This window comes from Pelodiscus sinensis, chromosome 16, assembly GCF_049634645.1.
Source record: "Pelodiscus sinensis isolate JC-2024 chromosome 16, ASM4963464v1, whole genome shotgun sequence".
Classification (NCBI taxonomy): domain Eukaryota; kingdom Metazoa; phylum Chordata; order Testudines; family Trionychidae; genus Pelodiscus; species Pelodiscus sinensis.
In genome coordinates this window covers 33,666,315-33,685,959 of record NC_134726.1, presented here as the reverse complement: position 1 = coordinate 33,685,959, position 19,645 = coordinate 33,666,315, and the positions used below count along the sequence as shown (strand labels likewise).

Below are 19,645 nucleotides of genomic sequence, written 5' to 3'. Positions count from 1 at the left end.
GTGAGGCTAGGAGGAACAGGGCAAAGAGGAACAGGGCAGAGTTAAGTGCAGAAAGCTGACACCCACCCAAAATATGGGGCTTCCCAAGACCTCACTACCTGACTATATGGGCTTTCATACCATGCCCCTCACCATGGCATCTGACTCCCTGGCTGGGAACATGGCTGCAGCTCCAGCAGTCACACAGATTCAGGACTAAATTGATAACGATGACCTTAAATTCTAGTGGGAGGGCAGGCTGGACAGACACCCTTTTGGTATTTAACAGTCAATGCCACTTCCAGATTGGTCAGCAGGACCTGCCAGGAGGATCGGGGTTTGTCTACAGGAACATTTTGCCCGTGGCAAGCTGGAGTGTGACTATCTTGCTCTGCCCAGCCACACGCTAACTGTCCATGGGCACGCTGCTGATGTGCATTCCACGTTCCTTAACGTGCGGTGATCTAGTCCCGTTTCAAAGAAGACAAAATCAAAGCACATTGGCAAACCCTTAATGCACGTTAGCAGGGTCCACACGGATAGCTGATTCACACCCCGTCTTGCTGCAACCTACATGTTCCTGTAGACAAGCTCTCTGTTCCTAGCCCTGTCCCCAGAATTGCCTCCTTCCAAGAGGATCTGGAGATTTTGACTACAAACCCTTGTAATGCACTGGGCTATGATCAAGTCTCACTCAGGTCTAGCCCTCTCCTGACTGCTAGAGTTATCGATTGATTTCCACAGGTCAACAGTCTTATCCCATATACTATTATGATATTCCCCCCATTAGGATTATGTAGCAGCTTCTCTATGCCTTAACCCCATATTAATACATGCTTGCTCAGATTTCTTTATTGATTCATATCAGAGAGAACAAATTTGCATGATCATGCATTGACAGGGAGAGCTCTAATTGGATCATTCAGGTGCAGTGCCAGTACTGATTTATGCAGCTTATTACTATGTGTTAAATCATTTTCATTCAAAGGATACACAGAGCATTCCCTAAATAGCTTCAAGTTACAAAGGGGAAGTTACACAGTTCCTACTGAAAACTTCACAGACGTATGTGGTAAAAGGGTAAGATGCTACAAATATAGGTAAGAGCATGAATTAGCATTAATGAAGCATTCTGGCTTTAGCATAACCATGGCTTTTGTAATGGGGGGTTGTCACTTGCGTTGAGTCCCTAGGCTAGGCTGTGCCAACCCAATTTACTTGAGTTACTGTTTATCAGCAATAGCTAGACTCGATTTTTTGAGCAACTTTAGAAAGAAAGCTAACTGACCCAATGCTTAAAAGAAAAATTCAATCAAGCAGATGCTGCTAGTCAATCTATTGCAGAGGAGGCAAAACTTGTCAGATTACACTCCCCTCCCGCACTACCTGAAAAATGCAGATTGGGGTCTACTGAAAGATTTTGCAAATGTGTGTCGAATTTGACAAATTGTTTCAATAACCCCTCACCCCAGCCCTAATTAACCAAACAAGCAAAAATCCTTCAACATCTAAGCAACTTTTCATTCTGACATTTGTGAACCAAATGTTTCAATTTTTGTATTTGAAATATCCTTTTGCTTCAAAAAACAGTTAAATTTGAAAATAAAATGTTTCATTTTGGGTTGGAAAAAACGATCTGTTTGACACTGATTCCCTCCTTCTTCCACCACACACAGTTTGCAGAGAAAAATTGATAATTTTTGCTGGTGGGAGGTCAATCTAAAATCATTTTCTAAAATCATTTTTCCCCTTTGATTTTTTTTTTTTTTGAGCAGCCAGCAAACTGTGCAATCAGTCATTTCATAGAATCATAGAATACTAGGACTGGAAGGGATCTCGAGAGGTCATCGAGTCCAGTCCCCTGCCCTCATGGCAGGACCCAGTACTGTCTAGACCAGAGGTTTTTAACCAGTGAGGTGCGCCTCCCCAGGGGAGGTGTGAAGGGGATACAGGGGAAGTGAGAGGTGCCTCCCAGAAAATTTATCGCAATTGCCTTTTCACTGGATAAAATTCTAAAGTTTAGATTTCTTTATAATTAATAGTATGAATTAAAATGATAAACATTAATTTCTTATTAACTTCTAGAGATCGGCACACTACAATAGCAGGGTGAATCAATCAGGCCTATGTGACGATACACTACAATAACAGTACGCGAGCATTGCCGACTTTCATCTTCAAATATTAAGTAAATTTGTTAGGAAAAGGTTCAAAGTAAAAAGCTCATAACACATGACATAGCTCATGTCCAGATCTCAGCCTCATCGGCCAGGAGCTCTGGACAGACCTCTGTCTCCCTAAGAGGCTAGGCCCTGACTGAGCTCCCTGGCAGAGTTCTTATAGTCCTAGCCACGCCCCTTAGCTTCCTGTCAGGTGACGGGGCGGGGCTAGGCTGTGCACAAAATGGCTCCCAGGGGGGTGAGAACATGAAGTTCACTTTCAGGGGGAGGTGTGAAGGTAAAAAGGTGAAGAACCCTTGGTCTAGACCATCTCTGATAGACATTTATCTAACCTAATCTTAAATATCTCCAGAGATGGGGATTCCACAACCTCCCTAGGTAATTTATTCCAGTGTTTAACCACCCTGACAGTTAGAAACTTTTTCCTAATATCCAACTAAACCTCCCTTGCTGCAGTTTAAGCCCCATTGCTTTTTGTTCTATCCTCAGAGGCCAGGAAGAATAAGTTTTCTCCCTCCTCCTTGTGACATCCTTTTAGATACCTGAAAACCGCTATTATGTCCCCTCTCAATCTTCTCTTTTCCAAACTAAACAAGTCCAGTTCTTTCAGCATTCCTTCATAGGTTGTTCTCTAGACCTTTAATCATTCTTGTTGCTCTCCTCTGGACTTTCTCCAATTTCTCCACCTCTTTCTTGAAATGTGGCACCCAGAACTGGACACAATACTCCAACTAAGGCCTAATCAGTGCAGCATAGGATGGAAGAATGACTTCTTGTGTCTTGCTCACAACACACCCACTTATGCCCAAATAAATCTGTGAATGTTTAAGATGCCATTGGACTCGTTGTTGTTTTTGCAGATACTGTCTAACATGGCTTCCCCTCTGAGACCTCTAGCCTATTGTGCCTGTGATAAGGATTTCAGTCTGCTGGGCTGTTAGGTGTGTAATAGAAATAATAACCTATCAGAAGCCAGTGGGTAAGAACTCAGCACAGCTCAGACATGCCTCCACGTCTGTTCTTCGTGCTACTGTGCTACGCTGCTATTTATACTTGCATTAGCTCAATGCCCACTAGCGCGAGTAGTGGTCCATGAGCAGAGGATTCACACCCCTACCTCAGCGCATAGATACAGAGAACTCCAGCCTGCTATCTAATGAGAAAGACACATTAGCAGCTGACAGGAAGGTATAAGCAAGCTCCAAGCAGACAGCATGAACATTAAAGGAGCAAAAAATCAGAGTTTGAAATTCAAACTTGCTGCTATTTCTCATGGGCTGGACCTAATTTTGATCTTGCTGAGCTAACGGGGGAAAAGAGCTGGTTTGGGAAAGAAGCCAATCAGTGGAGCAACACGTTTCTGTTTCTAGTGGAAAAGCAGCTTTTCTCGGACTGCTTCTTGCTACTTCTGAGCAATTAATGGTTCATGCCTGCCCGACACATGGCATGGCTTCGCGCTTTCAGCAAATCGAGATAATCCCAGGCTTTCTTTTTCCAGGGGAACAGTGGCCTCTGGAAGTAGGAACACTAGTAAGGAATATCCTCTGAGTATCCTTCCCAGCAGTAATAGCAGTGCCCAAAGCTGTAGTAACAGACTGAGAGACACTGATCCCCCTGTAAACCAGAGGGCTTAGGCCAGGGATGGTCCACAGGCCAGATCTGACCCACGGCTTGCCTTGATCTGGCCAGTGAGGCTCGGTTCCCCCTCCCACTCCTACGAGCAGCCGTTGGGAGGAGGTGGTGATGCTGTTCCCCCTCCCCGCCAGCTGGGGGAATGGCAGAGGAGGGAAGTTCTGCCCTTGTGCTTGCTTGCAGGCTCCAACACTGTCGCTCCCACTGGCCAAGAATTGCGACCCATGGGAGTGTTGGGGGGCGGTGCCTGCAAGCAGAGAGCAGTGAGGTGCCACCTGTGCCCTCGGGAGCTGCGCCAATTAAGCACCCCAATCGCCTGCCTCCCTCCTGCTCCCAGCCTCCTACCCAGCCCCTGCGTCCTCAGACCCAGACCACTCCTGCACCCTACCTCCTGCCCAGACCCTACACAAACCCCTCAACCTCCCCCCCCCACAGTCTAGAGGTGCCCCACAACATCTACTAGCCCCAAGTCCCCAAAGGAGTTAATCTAGTCGGGGGAGGGGGGGAAGCCCTGAGATTCAGCGCCCCTCTCTTCCCCATAGCTGGAGTCCAAGAGGCCAGGCCATGGGGGGGAGGAGGGGAGAGGTTGTTTTGTTTTTGTTTCTCACTTGTTTGTGGGCCTAGAGGTTCCCTACCCCTCATTTAGGCAAAAAGACACTGAACAGCCTCACACTCAGCTCTGTGAACACGTGGCAAATCAGAGAACTAGCTTCCCCATGCAATCCTGGCTGGCTTCCTCCCCGTCCTACTGCTCTTTCAGGGAAAACTTAACACCTGTTGCCCCAGTGGCTGAATTCAGAAAGTCTGGGCCAGATGCTGACCCCTTTCCTCATGCTGAGTTTCAGCTGTCTCCCGAACGAGACCCATTATTCCAGGAGGAAGGCTGGGCGGAGCGGTCCAGAGGGCAGTAAAGTTTGTGATAGCTGCAACACCGTGCAGGAACAGAGACTTCCCTGCAGTTCTGTAGGGTTAACAGTGGCCTGTATGTATTAGCCGTACATGGAGGCTATCCAGACGGTATGCAAACAGAACAGCCGTGGCACTCCGATACCATGTACAACCCCGGACAGACCCTGTGCACTGTGCATTCTATTCTCCCCAAAGAAAGGCCACAGAGCCCCCTCTTATGGAGAACTGGCTGGCTGCTGCTAGTTTTCTTTAACTAGTTTTGTAGAGAGGGGGAGCAACTGCTGGCTGGCCTCCAATCTTTTGTAACTGGGACTGAAGTGAGAGTTCTACCTCCAGGCACTGCGGTCTATGTTCATGTGAAAACAGCCCGGTTCAGCCACATGCCGGTCATGTCTGCTTAGGGACCCAGGGAAAATCAGCCTCTACCTCTTGTATCGCTGAACTCTGCTAGAGCAACGCAAGATTGGACAGACCAACTAATCTTGTCTGGTCCTTCTGCCCATGCTGCCAGTGCCCATAATAACCTACATTGCCCCAAGCTGGGCGGAGGAGAAGGGAGGAGAAACAGTGTTTTACTGTAGTGCCTATAGCCTGGCTGGCAAGAGAATGTGTTTAGAAAAATGAGGCCAGTAACTACTCTCAACCCAAACCTCTGCCTGAGAGAGAGGGAACGAAATGCCAACAATTACCCATCTCAGCAGGCCGGCTAAGGAGTCCAAGTAGAGCTGGTGAGATTTTTTTTTTGACGAAACGGGTGCTGGAAAAGGCCAGTTTGTCCAAACCAAACCTTGGTGCAGGACTGTATGAGTTTTTGGGAGTCCAAAATGGTATTTCTAGTCCAAACCCCAGATCAGCCAATAGCCCAGTGTTAGGGCACTTGTTTGGTACAGGAAGCTCCAGGTTCAAGAGCAGGTGTCCCATCATTCAGGTGAGTGACCGAATAAACAGCGGGTTCTAGGGTGTCTCTCTCCATGGAAAATGTCCGGATGCCTCAGTTTTGCCCCAACGTGGAAGAGGAAAAAGTTTAGAAATAACAAATTCATTTGCAGGAGGGGAAATCAGCTCCTGCCCGGCTCCATGTCACAGAGCCCAATTTCCACACCCCAGGGAAAGTCGGTTTGCACTGCAATTGAAGAGCGAGCTCAGAGAGGCAGTATAGTACAGCGACTGGGGCTCTGACCGGGATTCGGAAGATTTGGGGGGCGGAGAGGGGAGGTCTCTCTTTCCAGCTCTGCGGCAGGATCTTGGGGAATCACCGGTCTTCTCTTTGCCTGTTTCCACCTCCCACTCTTTGCAGGTTGTGTTAATTTAGATTGAAAGCTTTTGGGGATCAGGCCTTGGTCTGACTCAGTACAGTCCCTCATACAATGGAGCCCTGCTCTTCATTTGCCCTCTAAGCACTGCTCCTCTTGCATAGCAACCTGATACCTCAACACCTTGAACGGAGGTCATAAAGGAGAACAATTCAAAGATGGCCTAGTCTGCATACGTAAAAAAAGACAGAGGATAACCCTAACCCTTCCTATGTTGAAGACAGCTGTATTTCATGCAGTGGGTTTGTACGTTTTCAGAGACACCATAACCAGCACAAAATAGAGGTGATGCTTATACAGTGCGTTTTGCCCTCATCCTTCAGTTTTCTGCAAAGTTTTGTTTCATTGGTACTCAAAGGGCCAAATCTCCCCAGGTGCTCCACTTCTGCAAGCAAGTTATTCATGTGTACCCATTTGTACGTGCAAAGTCTTTCACATGCATGTGCACATCAGATGGCTGCATTTCAAACAGCCTGATGGTAATTTGATGGCAGCCTTCAACTTCCTGAAGGGAGGTTCCAAAGAGGATGGGGAGAGGCTGTTCTCAGTGATGACAGAACGAGGAGCAATGGGCTCAAGCTGCAGAGGGGGAGGTCGAGGTTGGCTATTAGGAAAAACGATTTCCCTAGGATGGTGGGGAAGCGCTGGGTTGGGTTCTCTAGGGAGGGGGTGGAATCTCCATCCCTATAGGTTTTTAAGCCCCGGCTTGACAAAGCCCTGGCTGGGATGATTGAGTTGGGGTCGGTCCTGCTTTGGGCAGGGGGTTGGACTCAATCCTGAGGTCTCGTCTAACCCTAGGATTCTAACTTGACCAGATGTCCTGATTTTAGAGAGACAGTCCAAATATTCGGGGCTTTGTCTTATATACATGTCTATTATCCTGCATCCCTTCATTTTTCACACTGTCTGGGCACCCTACCTGGCAGGCATGTGCATTTTGCTTACACAGAGCACTACAGATCTGAAGCTGCTTTGAAATCATCCACTAAATCCTCAACAAGCACAGAAAGGGACACGGGGCCTGTCATCCTGCCTCTTTGGAGTGTTAATTCTATTTGGACTTCAAATGCCCCGAGGAGTCCATTGGGTTAACTGACGGCTCACGCCTCCACGTTCCTCTGAAATGGTTTCCATTTGATTGGGAGACATAATTTAGCACGCGCCCCACTAACAGGCCTAGTAACTGCTGCCACCTTGCTAGGCTCCTCTTTGGATCTATGCGGATCTCGTCTGCCATTTTCCTAGCCTTCAGAGAGATTCCAGGTGCCAGCTTTAAAAGCCTCCACCCACAGCACTCTGTCCTGTGCCTGCTTCCATTTACTCGGCTAGGATACACTTCCTAGCTCTGGTGCCTTATCCATCTTTATTTTCTGGAGAAGCATTGCAAAGCATCAGGAGCTCATCATTCCCATTTAGCGGCTAATTAAAAGAGCAGAAATTGTAACTGAGAAGGCAAGTGGGAGGAGAGGATGCGTCATACGACCGGGTACTGTCGCTTTCTCGGAATTAAGGAATTGAAGAGGAATTAAGGACTGGAAGAGGCATGGACCTTCACTCACTACACACCTCGTAAAACCAGACACAACTCTGGCACTCATAAACAGTCTGTCCTACGTGACGCACTCTGCATGTACGATCCAGCCCTTAGCCTTCAGGATCTGCTGGGCTACCTTTTCAAGAACATACAATGGGATAATTAACCACTACAGAATATTTTTAGGGGGTCTCCCTCTGCCCTTAATAACACTCAGATTCTGAAGGCCTGACACACACAAAAAGCAATTATTTTCATTCCTTCCTCCCCAAATACATCATATACAGGCAGTCCCCGGGTTACGTACAAGATAGGGACTGTAGGTTTGTTCTTAAGTTGAATCTGTATGTAAGTCGGAACTGGCGTCCAGATTCAGACACTGCTGAAACTGACCGCCAGTTCTGACTTACATACAGAATCAACTTAAGAACCCCAGGCGTCCCCAAGTCAGCTGCTGCTGAAACTGATCAGCAGCTGATTCCAGGAAGCCCGGGGCAGAGCAACTCTGCCTGGGGCTTCCTGTAGTCAGCGCTGGTCAGTTTCAGCAGAAGCTGACTTGGGACGCCTGGGGCAGAACAGCTGGGGCGCTACTGGGTTGCGCTCGGTGCTACTGGACCAACCCAGCAGCACCCCATCTGCTCTGCCCCAGGCGTCCTGATTCAGCCGCTGCTGAAACTGACCAGCAGCGGCTGAATCAGGTCCTGGGGCAGAGCAGCTGGGGTGCTGCCGGGTTGGTCCAGTAGTGCCCAGAGCGGCGCTGCAGGACCAATCGGCAGCGGCCCAGCTGCTCTGCTCCAGAGTCCAAAACAAAATCCTGGTCTGCTGGGGCCCCACTAGCTGCGCCCCCCCCCCCAGCAGACCAGGGACACGGGGAGCAGAGCCGCAGCGGCAGCGGGGTGCCGCGCCTCTGAGGTTTTGCTCTGGCAAAGCCTCAGAGGCGCGGGACCCGGCTGCAGCTTCAGTCCGGGTGCCTGTGGTCTGCTGGGGACGGTCCCTAGCAGACCACAGGCACCCAGACTGAAGTGGCAGCAGCGGCGGTTCCCCGCGTTTCTGAGGCTTTGCTCTGGCAAAGCCTCAGAAGCGCGGGAACCCGCCCGGTGCCCCTGGTCTGCTGGAGACGGTCTCCAGCAGACCAGGGGCACCGGAGCAGCTTACGAACGGGGCTTTCTCGCCCCGACCTCCGGGGCGAGAAAACCCCGTTCGTAAGTGCGGATCCGACATAAGTCGGATCCGCGTAAGTCGGGGACTGCCTGTATAGCGGCAGCTTTTTCACACAGCCCTCTCACAAACTGCGGCTATCACTTAGAATCATAGAATACTAGGACTGGAAGAGATCTCGAGAGGTCATTGTGTCCAGTCCCCTGCTCTCATGGCAGGACCAAATACTGTCTAAACCATTCCTGATAGACATTTATCTAACTTACTCTTAAATATCTCCAGAGATGGGGATTCCACAACCTCCCTGGGCAATTTATTCCAGTGTTTGACTACCCTGACAGTTAGGAACTTTTTCCTAATATCCAACTAAACCTCCCTTGCTGCAGTTTAAGCCCATTGCTTCTTGTTCTATCCTCAGAGGCCAGGAAGAACAAGTTTTCTCCCTCCTCCTTGTGACACCCTTTTAAATACCTGAAAACCGCTATTATGTCCCCTCTCAATCTTCTCTTTTCCAAACTAAACAAGCCCAGTTCTTTCAGTATTCCTCCATAGGTTGTTCTCTAGACCTTTAATCGTTCTTGTTGCTCTTCTCTGGACCTTCTCCAATTTCTTCACCTCTTTCTTTCACCTCCTCCAACTGAGGCCTAATCAGCGCAGAGTAGAGCGGAATAATGACTTCTCATGTCTTGCTCACAACACTCCTGTTAATGCATCCCAGAATCATGTTTGCTTTTTTTGCAATAGCATCACACTGCTGACTCATATTCAGCTTGTGGTCCACGATAACCCCTAGATCCCTTTCTGCCGTACTCCTTCCCAGACAGTCGCTTCCCATTCTGTATGTGTGAAACTGATCGTTCCTTCCCAAGTAGAGCACTTTGCATTTGTCTTCATTAAACTTCATCCTGTTTACTTCAGACCATTTCACTTAGCAGGGGACTGCTCATGCTGCCTAACTGAAGCATTTACGTAACTAGAGAATTGGGGTCTATAGTGTCGAGACACAAGCTAAGCAACATACAGAAAACACGAGACTGCTCTCTGCTTCTGACAGGGGACCCTGGAGATGGTGCTGGGGCTGCAGTCGTTCTGCAAAGCCGGATTCATTTCCGAAGAGACTAGGAAATGTTGCAGCTGATTTAAAAAAAGACTCTTTACAACTCATAGAGCTGAGTTCTCCTCCCGACTCAGCCACATGGCTCTCCCTTCCATCCTTTGCATGTGCTGCCCCCATCAGTGGCCTCCTGGATTGTCTCCTGCTATAGGAGCACCTACCAGGGTGACACCTCCTGCACCGGTCCCCACTGTGAGCTCTTGCCAACATCATTTCCACTGCATTATGTGTGCTGATCCCGTATACCAGGCATGTCCAAAGTCCGGCCCGCGGGCCAATTGCGGCCCGTGTTCCGGTTTAATACGGCCCCACAGGTAATTTGGCAATATCTATCTTTTATGGCCCCCAACGAATCCATATGTATTGAGATGAATACATTGTAAAATCTCAGTTAATGTCATTTGGTCTAAATCAGTTATAAATATATTTGGACACAACATGTATACTTGGTGTTATGTTCCTGTTCATATTTTTTGAACTTAAAAGTTGACAGACAACCTTTATTACCAATAATATGTAATGTACTTTACAATGTTCCTGACAAATATTTCAGCTTCCTGGATTTTTTTTTCATCTGGCCTTCAGATATGAAAGGCAAAGTGATTTAACACCTGTTTAGATTTGTCATCCATGTGACGAAATGAAAAGTATGCCGTTTGCAATAAACTTTGCATAAAATAGTTAATTTGCATTTAATTTTAATGGTTCAAAGAATGTTAGGCAAAATGGTCGACTCTCACGCATGTTCACTTCATCAAATCTGGCCCTCTTTGAAAAAAGTTTGGACACCCCTGCCGTATACGGAGCTCTCAGCCACATTCCCACAGCATCACCTGCGGAGGGAGACCCCACTGACCATCTTCACTCTAGAAGCCCAAACCAGCTCCCATCCATTTCAACAGGAGTGGGATCAGCCCATCTGGGCAGAGTTCTCCCTGACATCAACGGGCAGTCTAAGTGTAGAACGTACAATAAGGAGCACACTGTAGAGAGGGGAGAAGACTTGTGTCTCAGTGATGCCAGTGCAATATACATTAAAGGCAGAAAATGAAGAAACAGGGCTTCATATAATCATAATATCACCCCAGTTTCTGTTGTGTAGTACTCCTGTGTGGTGAGTACAGTAACAAACAAGAAAATGCCTTGTAATGTTGTATGGATCCAAGTTCCCAATGTAATCTTGTTGTGTGTTACTGGGCAACTAAATTTTCCACTCCAGCTCATCTAATGAAGTGGGTTTTGCCCACTATATATTTTTTTTAGTCTCTAAGGTGCCAAAAAAGACAACTCGTTTTTAAAATTAAACACGATATCACATGAAAACCACTTCCAACCTAGAGCATATTGCTCATGAATTGCCAGAATACAAATTCTTCCTTTTTTCCTCCTGATCAGTCTATTAAAACTTTGATATGCCCTCAAGGAATCTGTTCTTGCAAGGTTCCCACAGTCCTCCAGTCTTTTTCTGAAGGCAAATAATTATTGGACCAGACGGATTCTCTGTCCATCGCTTGGCGATTGTGAAGCTACACCAGGAATAAATTTGGCCCTAAATGTTGATTTTTTTTCCATGCTGCAGCATCTGCCAAAGGACTCCGCGCTGCAGAAGATCAGATGCCAAGGTTTCGTCTTTCTGGAATGTGGAGCTAAATATACCCGAGGGCTGGGAGTGATTTTTGTGAACGTAGCTAGGGTGCATGGCACTTTCCTTTCACTGCCAGATCACCCCCAAGTTCAGACCATTTAGATAACTTCCATTGTAAGTTTTTACCGTTGCCACCTCTACAAGATGTTGGGAGTAACATTAATGAGGCACCTCCACATCTCTCCACAAAACCGGATCAGTAATTAGTTCCACTACTTGCATATGCAATGCACCCGCCTCACCTGAGTGCTCATGTCTCCCCCTAGGGGTGGGCCACAATGCCTAGAGCTGCCTACAGGACAGCCCCACCCTATAGGAGTTTTCCGTCTCCTGAGATAGTCCAGTGGTACGCCTGGTAGAAACGCTGCTGTCCGTTCCACAGTGCAAGCCAGGGGGGCTCCAGGCAAGTCTCCTCATGGTTTTTCAGAGGACCATGCTGCAGGCCTCGCTACTGCTTGCTGCCTCCTACATCATCTAGGTTTGACAGCTTGGAACTCCAAGGATGTAACGTGTGGGGCATTGATGCAGTGGACTTCCCAGCCCTTCCCTGCTTCTGGCCAGGGTGACAGAGGCTCCAGTCCTCCCATCCTTCCCCAGTATCAGTGGCAAGGCAGAATTTCACCTACACTCCAAGCAGCATATAGCCACCTAGTGGCACTTATGGGCCAGATCCCACAAAGGGGCAAATGCCCTTCCCAGCTCACCCGGCCAGCATGTCACCAGATCGGCCCTCAGACACCGCGAACATGGCCATTGACTCTAGGGAACAATGAGTGACCAGCATATGTGGCCCAGGCCTGCCCAGAGCTGTACTCACATGATGGACCAGCCTAGATAGCAGGCAGTGCTGCCCCAGTACATGGGATTGTCCATTACATTAAATGGGAAACTTGTCACCTTCTCTTCCTTCAGGATGCCAAAGTAGTCGCCTGTGAACAATAGAGAGAGTTTCATTGAACACCGATCAAGCACAATGCAGAGACACAGTGAGGCAACAGTGGGCCAAGGGAGTCGGGGTCATTACTAGGGCCCTGCAAATCCACAGATATCTACTTATATCTGCATCCGTGGGCATGGATGTGGATATCCACGGCTCAAATTTTGTATCCATGCAGGGCTCTAGTTGTCTAAGTTACTTGGAATTATTCACTTGTCTAAGTTCCTTGGAATTGCTCCCAACCTTTGCTGTCACACCCCTTCTCTGCATTCTGTACCGCCCTATCCCAGCATGCTCACTGCCCAGTTTTTCATTTTCCACTCTAGACAGAGCCAATCTCGTCCCTATTTGCTGCGCGGGTATGTTCTTGGGAGAAGACGACGCTGTGGTTTCCTCTGTGATCCCTTTTCCATGCTCTTGTGAGGCCACAGAGAGTTGGATGCAGCTAGCACCAAAACCTCTAGGTTGATATTATACCCAACATTTATAGGATTAAGAATAGCATCTGCTGTAACACTAAATGGGCTGAAAACTGCAAGAGCAATTAATCTTCAGGCAGCAGAGGGATCACCAGCTGCAGGTCAAGAAGAACTTGCCCCCCTTGACCCACTAGTGCAGAATTACGTGTAATTTAGGAGAATTTTCAGTTCCATGCAGGAGGTGGCATTAGTCACTGCCAGAGACACTGTTCATGCATAGACACCGTGATGATAAAATACCTTAGAAGTGTGATGGATAGACAGACAGAAAGAACAAGTCCAGATAGATCACTGAGCTGTTCTGTTACGGCAATGTCTGTGATTTTTATATCACTCAACTTCATCTCTTTATAACATCTAGAATTAGTCGCTGTAACTAATAAGTATGAAAATGCATTAAGAACCCTCTGCAATGTATTTTATTTTCTGCCAGTTTATATGCCAGAAAATTAACAGACTGACTGTTCTCCTCTGAGCACTTGGTTACAAATGGTCTCAGACGAGAACTGCCACAATGTCCCCACACAACCAGACGTGGCTGACTACATTTGCCCGGGAGAGTCACCGGAACTGGAAGGACTGTGGTCGGGGTCAGGACACAAGATGTTTCTGCAGCTCAGGCTCCCTCTTGGGTTCTGTATTGCCACCCATCACTGTAATCCCTGATGTGTATTGACTATCCATGAGTGCAGGGAAGCCTGTATGGTACCAGCCTCTCGTTAGGGCTTAGCAAGCTTTCGCTTTCATAAGCCACTACTATTCATGATGCTCCCAAAGAAAACACAACACGCTGGGTTCCATTTTGTCCTTCATCAGAGCTGTAATACAGCATTCTTAGGGCTTTCCTTTCAAGCATATGCCACAGACTGTTCCATGCCACGGCACAATGGATGCGTGGGGCCAAAACCACGCTGGCTGCAACCCCACGAAAGCGCCTCACACCCGAACGGGCAGCGCCTCCCGATGCAAGTCTGACCCAGCTAGGATTCTGGCCCACTGATACAGAGGGAAATGTTTCCACCATCCACTGGGTTTACAGCTTGGTTCAATGGCTCGCAGCACCCCCCCGTTATAGAAATTGCCTAGGCATCACTGCCCACTGATTTTAAAACTGCATGTTCTGAAGCAGCTGAATGGGAAAGGGAATCTATGGAAGCAGAAATTCTTAACTGGAAAATCGTTCTTGGAGGAGCATCTCAAGGTGCTCTAATGGTCGGGATAACTATCATGCACCGCTCTCCCACTGTGTCATGCTGATCTCTAAGCTCAGATAATGCCTCGGTTTCAAATATAACTGGTTTCCCTACCGCACACTAGCTTAGGGGGACTTTATTATGGTTACACGTGATTGTCACTGTGACGATCGTCTTTCAGAGCTATCAGATGCAACCAGCAGCGAGCACTGTCAGAGCTAACACAGAGCCTGCTGGGGGAGAGGGGACAATGGGTTGACTACTGGAGCCAGTGTAGGGGAGTCAGCGGTAGCCAGGGGATAACCTGAAATCCCCTTCAGAATTTCCACCTGCCTTCTCAATGTCCTCTAATTAAACTTGCCTTTCCTCAAACACCAGCACTCAAGGTTAAATAAAAAACTATTTCTAATATTTTTCATTGCAAATATACGATATTTCAGCTACATTATAGGTGAAATAGTCTTTTGTGGGCTAGGCTGGGAACTTAACTACCATTTAGAATATTGTTTCTATGGGAAAATGCGTGCCAAGTTCCAAACAACCAATTTACAAATGAACTTTTGGAATTCAACCTGTTCATAAGTTGGGGACTGCCTTTGTATAGACGCTCTCAAGCACATAAAATCCTAGAAAGAAATCCAGTGTTACTGGCCTCCACCAAGTGGTACTCCACTAAGAGTGACGTAGAATCCAAGTCTGAACTTGTGGCAAATGCAGACTGCCACATGGGTTACTCTACAGCAGGGGTTCCCAGCCTTTTTCAGTCCTCGTACCTCCTTGGCTTTTAGTAAACCTTCCCATACCCCCTATTCAATAGGAAAGGAAATAAATTCTAGACTCTAGAATCCACAATTTTTTTCACTAACACTACTACTTTTGGAATATTTCAATTAGGATAATCTAGTTATTTAGCCTGTACCCTCTTGACAAGATTCTCATACCTCCTGGGGGTATGTGTACCCCAGGTTGGGAACCCCTGCTCTACAGCAAGCTCTCTGCTTGGAGTGAATGAAGGACTAAATGAAAGAATGATTTCAGGGTAAAGGGCTTGTCTGTTCCAGGGAAACTGACTGGAATAGCTATGGCAGGATAGCTTCCCATGTGGATCCTATTCCAGAATAAAAACTACTTTATTCCAGAATAATTAGCACACTGACAAAATTCCAGGCGGGGAGCTATTTGGGTCAATTTCCCAGACCAGGCCTGAGAGGGCTGGATAGTACATGGTAGACTGTCTGATCACAAGCTGACCTCGGGCACACCCCGGAGTCTGTATTGCAGGAATCAATCTAATTCGGGAACAAGGACCTGTTGGTTCTAATACCTCTCTCCTCATTCAGGACCCCAATCCAGTAAGATATTTCACTCCTACAAGGCTTTAATTGGCAAAACAAATACGCATATTAAGGAGCAATTAAGTTTCTGTGGCTGGCCGTGAGGGCAGAGAAGTAACATCATTAATTGGAATAAAAAAGGCAGGAGCGTGATTAGACCTGGGAGTCAAGATTCGTGTGTTCTACTCCCAGCACTGTCACCAACTCGCTCCAAGAACTTTAAAGCCCAGAGAGATTAAGTGGCTTGCCAGATGAGTAATAACAATAATACGTCCATACATCCCAAGAGGACAGTGGGATTAACGTACATTTGCAAAATGCTTAGAGATCCTCAGACAAAAGCACTATGGGAGGGCATGCCATCAACATGTATTATGATGATTAATTATTATTATTTTTATTATTATTACCTGAACCGTACTGCACTTTTCTTGGCCTCACACAGTGCAAAAACATTTGCTTCCAAGATTCAACCGCTCCTGCCCAATTAGAGCAGGCTTGCTGGCTTTGGCTATATGCCACTCCGTGTGATAATTGCCTGGGACAAATGTTATACATTTGAGCTGTTCTCTTAGTTGCTTGGCAATCTTCTAAGTCAGTTTTATACACTGAGCTGAAATGCTCTGGGGTTCACCCTATGTACCACCGATACCGTATGCCCTGCTACACAGTTGTCACAGACAGTCTCATGGCCAATTCCTGCGCTTTCTTTGGGCATGTCCATGTGCCAAATACTTCTGTTTCTTTCCTATCTTTAGCTGTCGACGCTTCCATTCATTGCACAATGCTTGCTCCTCCAAGGCTCAATGGCAAAAATATGCACCTATCTTGTTGGCACTGGCTTATCAGTGGAGTTATGCCTCATGGGGGTTGCAGTGCACGGATCTCCAAGGAGGCATTCTGCATAATTTGCAAATCCTTGTTCCAAGTAAAACACACAAACACACGTGCAGCCCCATGAGTTTGAAGAGCCAGTTATTAACATTCCTCAGGCCCGCACCACTTCTCAGTGAGCTCTCTGACCTAAGTTATCACAATTAAGACAGAAAGGAACAATACCTTGAATACCTTCCTTCAAAAGCAAGCCAAGCCCTAGGGAAAAACAACCTGGCGTTTGCTTTGGTCAGCCTGACTGATGAAATCCTGCAGCCAAAAATACCGCAGGTGTGGCTTTTAAAAGACAGGAACGTAAGAATGGCTATCCGGGGTCAGACCACTAGTCTATCTGGCTCAGTATCCTGCCTTTGACAGAAGCCAATGCCAGAGGCTTCAAAAGAATAGGCACTTATCAAATGATCCATCCCTGGTCATCCAGTCCCAGGAACTGGACACTGGAGGTTTAGGGCATCCAGAGCATGGGTTTGTGTCCCTGACCAACCTGGATAATAGCCATTGGTGGATCTATCCTCCATGAACTTATCCCATTCTTTTTTGGACCCAGTTATACTTTTGACCATTGCAGCATCCCCTGGCAAGGAGTTCCACTGGTTGACCGAGCATTGTGTGAAGAAATACTTCCTTTTGTTTGGTTTAAACCTGCTACCTATTAATTTCATCAGGTGACCCTTGGTTCTTGTGTTATGTGAAGAAGGTAAATAACGCTCCCTTATTCACTTTCTCCACAGCATTTATGATGGTATAGAACTCTACCATATCCCCCCTTAGTCATCTCTTTTCTAAAGCTGCCTCCTTTTGGGGCCTTAAAAATTATATCCACCTTTTGTCTGGCAAGACAACAAGGGCCATCTTGCTATGTATGTAGAGCACTCAGCACCCTGGGGTACTGATTACAGATGGGACCTTTGGGCACTATGGTGACACAGGTAATAACATACAGGCAAATACCAGGCACACAAAGAAGAACTAGACAGCCTAGTTATGTTAACCTTGAATCAGGTAGTAATACCTCTCCAGATCTACACCCGCACTCACATCTATTTGCGCCTGCAATGGGTTTGTTTACTGTTGCCTTTCAAAGAACATTTGGGCTTCTATTAATGCAGGCAACCACATAGAACACTAGAACTGGAAGGGACCTTGAGAGGTCATCAAGTCCAGTCTCCTGCCCTCATTGGAGGACCAAGCACCATCTACAACATGGGTTCCCAAACTGGGGGGGCCTGAAGAAATTCCGGGGGGGGGGGGCACGCAAGGCAATCCAGCCTTCCCCCCCCCCCCCATCAAGTTTTGCTGCCCCAGTCAGTTCCTTTTTTTTTTCCCCTCAACAGGTTTTGCTGCAATTTTTGGGGGTGGGGGAAGGGAAATGAGGGTTTTTCAAAAATCGAAAAGGGGGCATGATGCCAAAAAGTTTGACAACCACTGATCTACATCATCCTTGATAGATGTCTATCTATCCTGCTCTTAAATATCTCCAGTGGTAGAGATTCCACAACCTCCCTAGGCAATTTATTCCACTGTTTCACCACCTGGGCAGTTAGGAAGTTTTTCCTACTATCCAACCTAAATCTCCCTTGATGCAATTTAAACCGACTGCTTCTTGTCCTATTGTCAGAGATCAAGAAGAACAATTTTTCTCCCTCCTCCTTGAAACAGCCTTTTAGGTACTTGAGAACTGCTATCATGTCCCCTCTAGGTCTTCTCTTTTCCAAACTAAATAAACCCAATTCTTTCAGTCTTTCTTCATAGTTCATGTTTTCTAGAGCCAGACAAAGCACCTGAGCAAGGATGCCTCTACCCAGATTCTGGTGTGGTTTTGCAGGGACTGTGGATTGCAATTCCCACTTATTGATATCCAGGCTGGGGAGATCATACAGTGCAAAAGGTGCCTGCTGGTGGAATCTCTCAGGCAGCAGGTGGCAGAGCTACAGGAGGAGGTGGCTAGGTTGAGGAGCACCCGCATCCATGAGAAATTCCTGGACCGTGTTCATGAGGAGACAGCTGGGGTAGCTGTCCTGGTACACAGGACTGTGGATACACCACTGGTGGAGGAGGAGACGGCTCAGGGTGGACAGTGGCAGCTGGTTACTTCTGGCAGTAGGCACTGCTCCACCTCTGCTCCGAACCCTCCCGCCGTGGTACTAGGAAACCGTTATGCTCTTCTTTATACAGGAGATAAGCAATCACCCCCTACACCCAAGGAGGAGAAGTCCCATACCCCCAAGGCTGGGAGGTCTGCTGCCACCACTGCGAATAGGAAATGTAGGGTAGTGGTGGTCGGAGACTCTCTTCTGAGGGGGACGGAGGCACCCATCTGTCGCCCTGACATTTCATCTCGGGAGGTGTTGTCTGCCGGGGGCCTGTATCTGAGATGTTACGGAGGCATTGTCGAGGATTGTCTGGCCTTCTGACTACTACCCCATGTACTGTCGAAGGTAAGGGCCCGGGGAGAGACAGGTGCATCCTGTGGTGAATGCCTGGTTGCGAAGATGGTGGCGCCAGGAGGGCGTTGGCTTCCTCGACCATGGTATGCTATTCCAGGAAGGACTGCTGGACAGAGATGATGTCCACCTGTCGAGGAGGGGGAAGACCCTATTTGGACACAGATTGGCTAACCTAGTGAGGAGGGCTTTAAACTAGGTTCGACGGGGACAGGTGAGCAAAGCCCACAGGTAAGTGGAGAACATGGAAACCTGGGAGATGGGTCGGAAATGGGAGGGAGCGTGGGCTACAATAGCAGAGAGAAAAGGGGGTCAGGGCAAAACTGGGAGGCAAGGTCAAATCAGGATCTTAGATGCCTATATACAAATGCGAGGAGTATGGGAACTAAACAGGAAAAAGTGGAAGTGCTAATGAATAAGTACAATTATGACATTGTTGGCATCATACATGATTGGAATGTTTGTATAGAAAGGTACAGCTTACTCAGGAAGGATAGACAGGAAAAGAAGGGAGGGGGTGTTGCCTTATACTTTAAAAATGAACACACTTGGAGTGAAGTGGAGATGGACATAGGACATAGAAGCGTTGAGAGTCTCTGGGTTAGGCTAAAAGGGAGTAAAAACAAGGGTGATGTCATGCTAGGAGTCTACTACAGGCCACCTACCCAGGTGGTAGAAGTGGATGAGGCTTTTTTTAAACAACTAACAAAATCATCCAAAGCCCAAGATTTGGTGGTGATGGGGGACTTCAACTATCCAGACGTATGTTGGGAAAATAACACTGCGGGGCACAGACTATCCAATCAGTTCTTGGACTGCATTGGAGACAACTTTTTATTTCAGAAGGTTGAAAAAACTACCGGGGGGAAGCTGTTCTAGATTTGATCCTAACAAATAGGG

At 47.5% G+C, this 19,645-nt stretch overlaps 1 protein-coding gene across 7 annotated transcripts in view; it reads right to left on the bottom strand.

Moving 5' to 3' along the window:
* The window catches only part of PEMT (phosphatidylethanolamine N-methyltransferase), a 129,001-nt gene that overhangs the window by 13,050 nt on the left and 96,306 nt on the right, over nt 1–19,645 (bottom strand). For all 7 annotated transcript variants that reach the window (XM_075899750.1, XM_075899752.1, XM_075899751.1 and 4 more), the window contains one exon: nt 12,282–12,393. In XM_075899750.1, coding sequence (XP_075755865.1) covers nt 12,282–12,393 — 112 coding nt within the window. The remainder of the gene's footprint in view (nt 1–12,281; nt 12,394–19,645) is intronic.